Source organism: Nicotiana tabacum, chromosome 17 (assembly GCF_000715075.1).
Source record: "Nicotiana tabacum cultivar K326 chromosome 17, ASM71507v2, whole genome shotgun sequence".
In the NCBI taxonomy this organism is placed as follows: Eukaryota; Viridiplantae; Streptophyta; class Magnoliopsida; order Solanales; family Solanaceae; genus Nicotiana; species Nicotiana tabacum.
In genome coordinates this window covers 63,415,262-63,425,055 of record NC_134096.1, presented here as the reverse complement: position 1 = coordinate 63,425,055, position 9,794 = coordinate 63,415,262, and the positions used below count along the sequence as shown (strand labels likewise).

Here is a 9,794-nt window from a genome sequence, read left to right as displayed (position 1 = left end):
TAATTTCACATCCTCACTTGTCTAATTTTTTTAAAAACGATGTTCATTAAATTTTATATATATATATATATTAAGGCCTCTTATTAAGATTTTGCTTTAGGCCTCCGATGAGGTTGGGCCGCCCCTGACGGAGCTAACAGATGATGAATTGCAAAATCGTTGCTTACAAAAGTTGGAAGGTTGCGGAAGAAGTTTTCTGGATTTTCCAACAATGCCAATACCTCTTTATAGTGAGGGAGAAGGTGCCTTTAGCAATCGATTAATTCATGATGAATTGCGTTATAACAGACGCTCGATGTTAGAGGAACATCAACAATTATTAATGAATTTGACGGCTCAACAAAAGTCAGATTATGAGAAAATTATGGCAGCAGTGGAATGGATGAAGCCAAAGGTGGATTGTTCTTTTTATATGGTTATGGAGAGACTGGTAAGACATCTATTTGGAAGACTCTATCTTCGGGTATACGATCTCGAGGAGATATTGTGTTAACTATTGAATCAAGTGGGATTGTATCTCTTTTGTTACTGGGAGGTCGAACAACGCATTTGAGATTTGCAATTCCTCTCAATCCAATTGAAGATTCAACATGCAATATAAAGCAAGGTAGTCCTCTAGAAAAATTGATCGTTAAGGCAAAGTTGATTATTGGGGACGAGGCACCGATGATGCATACATACTGTTTTGAAGCTCTTGATCAAACTATTAGAGATATTCTTAGATTTAAAGACACATCCAGTCTAGATCGACCATTTGAAGGTAAAATAATTGTTCTTGGAGGTGACTTCAAATAAATTTGCCAGTCATTACAAAAGGTACTCGGCAAGATATTATTAATGCTACTCTAAGCTTTTCATATTTATGGCCCCACCGTGAAATAAGGAATATGAGATTGCAAGGAAATCAGTTAGGACCATATTTAGGTGAGTTAAAAGAATTTTCAGATTGCATTTTGGCAATTGGTGACGGAGGAATTAGAAGTTCTGATGATGGCATTGAAAATGTTTGAATCTCCGATGATCTTCTCATACATAATTGTGATGATCCAATATCTGCAATTGTAGAAAGTACTTATCCTGATTTCTTTAACCATTCCAATGACATAGAGTACCTCCAGCAAAGAGCAATTTATGCTCTGACTCTTGACATGGTGGAATCTATCAATGAATATATGATTTCACTCAATCACGGTCCCGATACATTTGAGTTATGATACATTTTGTATGTCTGATCATGCTTTTACAGCTTCTGGAGTTCTAAATCACTCTATTACTCTAAAGGTTGGTGTTCTTGTGACATTACTGAGAAATATAACATCGAGATTATGCAACGGTACAAGGTTGATCATCACAAGACTTGAAAATCGGGTTATTGAAGCCAAGATTTTATCAAGTAATATGGCCGGAGAAAAAGTGGTTATTATAATAATGACGTTGACTCCATCTGATGCGAGAATACCTTTTAAGTTCCAGCGATGATAATTTTCAATTGTGGTGGTCTTTTCCATGACAATTAATAAAAGTCAAGGCCAGTGAGGTTATTTTTGAAGAAATCAATGTTTACACATGCACGGTTGTATGTTGCTCTTTCGCGGGTGACAAGTAGAAAATGGTTAAAGGTTTTAGTTTATGATGATGATGGACAAATAACAAATAAAGCTAGAAATATAGTGTACAAAGAATTTTTCGTAATTTAATTTAATACATTATTAAATAATTTATCATTTAATTATTCCGTAGTATTATTGTCTTCTGATCCTTTGGTCTTATGTATCATTTTTTTAGTTAATATTTTAATTTGATATAACGTAAGAAGATGTAATCTGCAGTTGAACTCTGAACAAATAGTTCTGTAAACAATAAACAAAGAGAAATTGAAACCTATTTGCCATAGATAGTGACAGTAGCAGTAATAAATTGGATGATAGCATTTATTCTGTGTGAAACTTCTAATTTTACTGCCTAAACTTACTTGCATTTTAGCGGTCTTGAAATGGGGTAATTGTGGTCCAATTTTACTGCCTAAAAGGGCTTTTTGTTTCCGTGGCAGTTCACCAGAAGCGATAGATTTCCATTTTTCCAGCGCCTCACTCATAAAATCTTAAAGCCAATTAAGTATTGGCTTACTATAATCTACAGCAGCAGATGCCTCCACAAGGAAATAGCTCGAAAGATCATTCTGGCCTGTCTTCTTCATTATCTCATCAGTAATACAATATATGTTGTCTCTTGTTTTCGTAAAAAATTGTCGACCAAGGACAAAAAATTCTTGATTTTTTACCCATGTCTTTTTGTAATGATAAACCTCAATACAGAGGACAACTTCTGAAAAATGCACCACAATATGTCCATGAGCATTTGCTACAATAATGTTCCCTCAAACACATGTTTTATATCAAGCAAATTGTATAGCATCATTATTTTTTATGGAACATTGACTTTGAAAATGGAATAAAAGTTTTACTGGAGTCTCAAAAGAGTTTTTAATGTTTGATTATAAAGAAGACATTAACCCTAACAAATTAAATTTAACGGTGTAGATCGTTGTTTTTAATTATCCGCGCATCATGAGGTACTAATACTAGGGAAGGAATTAATAGATAAGTAAAAGATTTAAAATTGACACGGTTAAATGCTTTCTTAACTAGTAAATTAGCAAATACTCGTGAAATATGTTACTTCCACTCCAAGCAATGCGTTACGTTAAATTAGCAATTCTTAATATAGTGGGTCAAATGAGTAGCTTTTTCAAGTGCAAGCACTAGTCGTTTAAAATTATCTTTTGAAGTCACATAATATTTGAAAGATTGCTTCTGAAATATTGTTTATGAGAAGTTAATTGTATACAAAAGATACTAAATTAAAGCATAATCACTATTTTATAAATATTTCAATCAAAGTATATGTATTCATTATGAATAGCAGATATTAGAAAATTAAGTAAATAATTATTACATATTTTATATGAAAAACATGAGATGAACAATTACGTAAAAGATTAAATTGTAATAATATGGAGAGAAACAACAAGCAATAAAACTTATTGTTAGTGTTATTTTTTAAGTTTCGAAAAATATTAAAGCAGTTAGCAGTATGAGATCGATTTAAAAAACTTTTAGTTTTCAATCTTAATTCGAACATCAATTTAACACTTTATAGTAAAATTCATAAAATTAAGAACCAGGTAAATAGTACTCTAAATTACAATTTATAAATTTTTAATAAATATATAAATAAGCAAAAAAATCAATATTTAAATATTTAATAAAAGAAAGCTATTTGTATCTTTAATAAGTATAATATTTAAAAGTTCATGTTTCTATTATTGAAATAATTTTATTGAATTTGATTTATCTCAAAAGGAAAAAAACAATCTTTGTATTATTACTCATTTTCTTTTCCAAAACAATCACCCTTTTTTTATTTTCGAAAAACAAAATAAAACTAATATTTCCAAAGAAAAGGAGGAAAAATCCAGCGGATAAACAACACACAACGGTGTACGTGGCCCGTTGGATTATATATATAAAAATAGAAGGCCTTACTTCAGCACGTCGAGGCGGGGTCAAAAACCCTAGATATTTATCAACACGCACACCCACACAAAGACACACACAGTAATCTCTACCTTCTGATCGCTAGATTCGTATCCCTTAGCAGTATACTCCCGAGGTATTTTCAGTTATATTCTCTATGTTATTATGCAAATTTCGCATTTCCTTTTCTCTTTTACACAAATCTTGTACTGTTAGGCTATTACATCTCTTATTGATATGAATGGATCTCCAGAAGGATACATAGGATCTGACTCTAACTATTTAGGATTGAGGTGTAGTTATTGTAGTTCCATAAATCTCTGATTTTCAGATCTATGTTTCTTCGCGGATCTGTGCCCTTTGTTCTTTAATGTAGTTTGATAAGTGTATTATGTGTGTTTGTCTTTATCACAATTACAGTAATAATTAAAGAAAAAAGAAATTTCTAGAATTGACTGCTTTTCAGAGCTCATGAATTGGTCACTTGTGTATAGGCTCAGACACTATGTAATATTTACTTGCGTGTCTTTATGGTTCCGCGAGGAATAGCATTTAGTCTACCAGGAACTGTTGTCACATGCATCCAAGTTTAATGTTTTGTTGCTATCAGAATCTCTAGGAAATCCTGCTGATGTAGAATGTTTTATCGAGCATGCTGTATCAGGGCAACATGCTGAGTATTTGAGGGAATATGGCATGAAACTCAATGAAAGTTGACTGAATGTATATTTTTCCAATAAGCAGCTTAATTGTATCTCCAAGCTTTTAATTTTTGTTTCTTAGGTTGGGTTGGGACAAGGTTATGGGTACTTGTGCTGATGTGAGACTATTTTCTATCTGAATTGTTACAAGTTTTAGTAATTGGATTTACTCTTTATGGATTTATGACTTCTGATGCAATTTTTCAATGATAAACAGTGTTTTGTCCATATTTTGTAATGGCTGGTCGACGGGATAGCTATGGGAAGCGGTCTCATTCTCAGTCAGACTATAGTGAAAATGGGGGAAATAAAAGGAGAAGTACTAGAAACGATAAGGATCCTTTCTCTATTGGCCCGGATGATACAGTATACCGTTACTTGTGCCCAATAAAGAAGATTGGCAGTATCATAGGTAAAGGAGGGGAAATTGTTAAACAATTAAGGGTGGACACTAAATCAAAAATCAGAATTGGAGAGACAGTACCTGACTGTGATGAACGCGTTGTCACCATCTACAGTTCAAGTGAAGAAACAAATGAGTTTGATGGTTCTGAAGATCGTGTTTGTCCATCTCAGGATGCCCTTTTCAGAGTATATGATAAAATTGTTAATGATGACACTATGGACGAGGACTCTGAGGAAGCACCACAGGTTACTGTTAAGCTTCTAGTACCTTCAGATCAGGTTGGATGTATTATCGGGAAAGGGGGACAGATAGTTCAGGACATTCGAAGTGAAACTGGTGCGCAGATTCGTATTTTGAAAGATAAGCATTTGCCTGCATGCGCATTGAGCTCAGATGAACTTGTGCAGGTAATGCGGGATCACCTTCCCATCTCTCCCCTTGTGTTGCCTCTGTATCTGCGAACTCGCAATGTTATTTCAAAAAATTTTCTTGGTTAGTAAGTTTGATTAAGTGCTCATTCTTCATGCTTGAATTTGCTGGCTATCACATTTCAGCCTACTTACTTTGGGGATCTTCTTGTTTACAACTTGGTTAACTGTCTGATTTATAAATATATAAAGGGATAAATCATACTGCACTTCTGTTTCTCTCCACCTCTTGAAATTTATTTGTGACTGCCCAAGTTGCATTGTTACACAGACATACATTTGGATGGCTCAGTTTCTTTAGTTATAAATGTATGGCCAATTTTCTTAGTAGTCATCTGTTGATCATGTGGGACTCAATTTTCTATCCTATTGCTCTTAGCCATGGGAATTTAAAAATAAGTTTAGCTGAAATAATGTCACTGCTCATCTGGTTGTTGGTTACTTGGATTTAGATATCTGGTGAAGTTGCTGTAGTGAGGAAGGCTCTCTATGAAATTGCAACTCGTCTTCACAATAATCCATCCCGTTCTCAACACATGCTAGCCTCCGATGCACCAAACGTTTACTCATCGAGCAGTTCACTTATAGCTCCTGCTGGTGGTGCTCCAATAGTGGGAATAGCTCCACTAGTGGGGCCGTATGGGGGTTACAAAGGGGAGAGTGGTGACTGGTCGAGGTCTTTCTACTCAGCTCCAAGGGATGAATCATCTTCAAAGGAATTTTCTCTTCGTTTAGTGTGTCCATCTGCAAATATCGGGGGTGTTATTGGCAAAGGTGGTGTCATAATAAACCAAATTAGACAAGAATCTGGTGCAGTGATCAAGGTTAATAGTTCTAATACTGAAGGCGACAATTGTGTGATTTCTATTTCTGCAAAAGAGGTAAATGTTTTCTATTTAAATGGATGTTCATCAGAATATGCAACTTGAGGATCTTTGTCCACTTAGTAAAGATGTATTTTTATGCTTTGTCTAGTTTTTTGAGGACACATATTCTCCCACAATTGAAGCAGCATTGCGCTTGCAACCAAGGTGCCGTGAGGAAGTGGAACGGGATTCAGGTCTTATATCATACACCACAAGGTTGCTGGTTCCAGCATCTCGAATTGGCTGTCTTATTGGGAAAGGAGGATCCATAATTAATGAGATGAGGAAAATCACGAAAGCTAATATTCGTATTCTCTCGAAGGAAGACCTTCCGAAGGTTGCAGCTGAAGATGAGGAGATGGTACAGGTAATTATTCATTGTTAATACTAATTGGGTATTTTAAATATGTAAGGATATCCCCCACTGATTAAAAGGAAAAAAGGTCAGTGATTTCCCCTCCCGCTTGTAAAACCAGCTACTGGACTATGAATATACAATATGAATGAGGTGTCTTTGATTATCACAAAAAAAAAGAATGATGGGCTTTTGATGTAGATGTTGGACACTTTGATAGCCATAGATTGCCTTTGATCCATTTATGTTCATGGTTAGTTTTGGGGAAAGGGGCCTGGCATGAACGGAACTATTGTTTCAGAGGGTCTTTTCCCCTGTTTGTTTTTCCCGATTGCTGTGTTGTACCTGCTGTTCCACAAAATTAAACCTCCAAAAAGAGAAAGAAAGAGGCGGAAAGATCATGCCAATGTGAAAAGACAAGGATGCTGATGCAAACATTTCTTCTTCTTTATGGTCCTTAGTAGTTCCTTTTCTTTCTTATTATTCCTGTCTATATTATTATACTGATTCTCCTCGTTTTCTGTAATTTATTTAGGAGCTTCTATCTTTATGCTTGTTATTTTGCTTTGAATAACTTACTCTAAGGACCATATTGCTTTTCATTTTTCTTAACTGAACCTAGTTATATACTTCCAACATTCATCAGATATCAGGAGATCTTGACGTGGCAAAGGATGCACTCGTACAAGTAACTTCACGTTTAAGGGCAAATCTTTTTGAAAAAGAGGGGCCCATGTCTGCCTTTGTGCCAGTTCTTCCCTACCTCCCCATGTCAACGGATTCAGATACCTTGAAATATGAAAACAGAGATACTAGGAGACATGCACGTGAACATTCCTACTCAACTGGGTATGGTGGTGCTAGTGATCTTCCACATGCTGATGGTTTTGGAAGTTATGGTACTCTCCAGGTAAAACTTTGTTTCATTGATTAGTGCAAAGGAGTTTTTGGGAGTTGCAGTGTTCTCCAGAAGTTCTGTCATTTGTTTCTTTCGGCTAGCTTTCTACTACTTTTGCGGTGCAGCTCTTGTTATTAATTTCTAATTCCATTTGCAGAGTAGTAGTAGTATAGGGTATGGGGCATATGAAGGATATTCCCCTGCTTATCCAAAAGAAGGATATTCCCCTGCTTATCCAAAAGAAGGATATTCCCATGGGCGTTCCAGTGGATCTGGGTGAGTTCTTCTTGCCTTCCCTTCGCCAGTCTTGAGTAGTTTTGGTTTCCTATGTAATGGTGATACTGTTATCATGCTGCCTCTAGATTTTCTTGAAAGAAAAACAAGCACAAGATCGTAGTTTCATTATTTCTTGAATTGTATGCTTTTCAAGAAGCTAAATGTTTTGACCTTATATTTGGATCTTGCATGTTTACGTCTGACCTAATGGTTGGTGAGTTTGTTCTGCCCTTTCTTGCAGAGGATTTCTTATTTAGCTCGTCTACTTTCAACTGCTCTAAAGAATTCAAAGTTGCTTCTCTTTCTTATTCATTATGTTGAGTTTATGTTACCAGGTCATCAAGGCAAAACTCTGCCTCCCGGAGAAAAAGTTATGGTTATTAGAGCTTGTAACAGGACCACAGGTAGCCCATGAATATTGGCTCTATTGCATTGATTTTTTAACTCGAGTAGCTGGTTTTATATACCTAGCCCGGCTCATACAAAAGTAATACACAGTTTGGTATGATGACCTAACCTATCTTCCAATTATGAAACTAATGATATTCTTTTCCCTTTGTTTCCTTTCCCTCGCTACAAACAGCCGAGATATCTGAAGCCTGAAGCCAGCCTACTGTCACCTTTGATGAAGCCTCATGCCTAAACCAGATGACCAGATGAATGCGGATATCGAATCCATTGCCTTCCTTGATGTTTTCCTTAGGAGGACCATGTCCGAAGATCTTACCTACTATCAAAATTGCCAAGACCTGACACCATATATTTCCGAGATCAAACTCTTGTGCTTCCAAGAACCTGTGTAGCCTGCGGCCTCATCCTTTCTTCCCATTTGTAGTTGTACTATAGATGAATTTAACTGTCAAATCTCGGCCATGTGTCCTGTTGTCTTGTTTTCAGTTTATTGTTATTTGTATGAATCTACTGTTAGTTGGATTTCCTATTTGATGCTATAGATGCTAGACCTGGTGGAGATTTCTAAGTGTTCTAGTTTTGATTATGATGCAATGTTGGGAAATGAGCCCTTTCACAATATCTTCAGAAGTATTGCTACGTTACTAGAAAGCCTACATGTTTCTTCATTATCTGCGATAATGTTCAATCATGATTTTTCCTGTGTGTCCTTGTCATTTTATTGGCAAAAGTATCTTGCTAAAAGTAGATTGCTCTTCTGAAGAGGATGTCGTGGTTATGGAATGTGCATACAGCTTAAGCTACATGGGTGCCTGCAGTTCTCTGTAGACACTGGATCTTCATTGCTGTGATTAGTAGTGCTATATGTTTCAGTAATGCCAAAACGCAGTGATATTCACTGCCAATCAATGTGGAATCTGAGCTTTTGGGAGTACTGGTTGGAATTAACTGAAGCAGGTATATATCTGATGGTAAGTCTCAATATTCTTTTTATTGCAAGCTTTTGTTATATGATTTATGTGCAAGCGCTGATATTATTGCAATGAATCAGCATGTTTGGTGGAATTTACTCATGTATGCAAAAGTAGGTACTCATATTTTCTCTGCATTTGTTTGGTGATAATGTTGTTTCAAAAGTGTCGGCTCTCATCTGAAGTTAAACCATCTCTTCTTTGTTCCCTTTCATACTGTTTTTGGATACAGTTAGTATGCTTCATTTGCTGATGCCTTTATTATTGCTCCTATCATGCAATGCTCCATTGTTTGTCCTTTCTTCTTGAGAGTGGTGGGGGTTGAGTTGGAGGGTCGGCTATGTCTTGAAGAAGGGTGGTTGAATGATATGATGAGAGGATACTTAATCAATCATGGGGTGTGAGAAGTCGATCCTGAGTTGAGTTGATCTCATATAAGTACGTGCACCAAGTTGAGGCTTTAGTAGGAGATTGATTTCCTACAACTAATCATGCGAAGTTAGAAGTTGCTCTCCTATTGCATAGAATATAGAGTTCTATATAATTTGTCATGTGTTATCTTTCTTCCTTCTCCTTGCGCCCCCCCCCCCCCTATATAATTTGTCATGAGTTATCCCCCCCCCCCCCCCTTGTTCCCCCCCCCCCCCACAACCAACACACATCAACAACAAAACAAACCACCAACACACAGTTCTTTAAGCCCCCTGGTGGAAATCACAGTTGGAACTTTTCTAGACAGTCGACTCACTTGATTATTGACTGGAATTACAACAGGTGCGGTAAATTACCCCTCATATGAGCCAGTTGTGTCTTAGGGTGGTAGATGTTTTTTTTAATATTTTGATATGTTTGATGTATTCATTAGTTATTTGTAATACAACCTTTTGGATGGTAATATTTTTTGTTTCCGCTAGAGGCCAAATGACAACAGTATCTAATTACAGCA

General features: G+C 36.1%; 2 protein-coding genes across 3 annotated transcripts; both read left to right on the top strand.

The window, feature by feature from the left end:
- The first annotated feature begins 378 nt into the window (after positions 1 to 378).
- LOC142171898 (uncharacterized) lies at positions 379 to 1,479 on the top strand. Its single transcript, XM_075235615.1, has 2 exons — positions 379 to 760; positions 1,247 to 1,479. The coding sequence occupies exons 1-2, from the start codon at positions 379 to 381 to the stop codon at positions 1,477 to 1,479; spliced, it is 615 nt and encodes a 204-aa protein (XP_075091716.1).
- A 2,061-nt stretch (positions 1,480 to 3,540) lies between these two features.
- On the top strand, positions 3,541 to 9,794 carry LOC107811648 (KH domain-containing protein At4g18375). Of its 2 annotated transcripts, none has more exons than XM_016636612.2 (8): positions 3,541 to 3,672; positions 4,455 to 5,050; positions 5,524 to 5,952; positions 6,047 to 6,304; positions 6,939 to 7,202; positions 7,348 to 7,466; positions 7,802 to 7,870; positions 8,751 to 9,794. In XM_016636612.2, the coding sequence occupies exons 2-7, from the start codon at positions 4,475 to 4,477 to the stop codon at positions 7,848 to 7,850; spliced, it is 1,695 nt and encodes a 564-aa protein (XP_016492098.2). In that variant the 5' UTR covers positions 3,541 to 3,672; positions 4,455 to 4,474; the 3' UTR covers positions 7,851 to 7,870; positions 8,751 to 9,794. The 2 variants fall into 2 exon arrangements, with proteins under 2 accessions (XP_016492098.2, XP_016492096.2); XM_016636610.2 differs by lacking the exon at positions 8,751 to 9,794 and adding an exon at positions 8,050 to 8,496.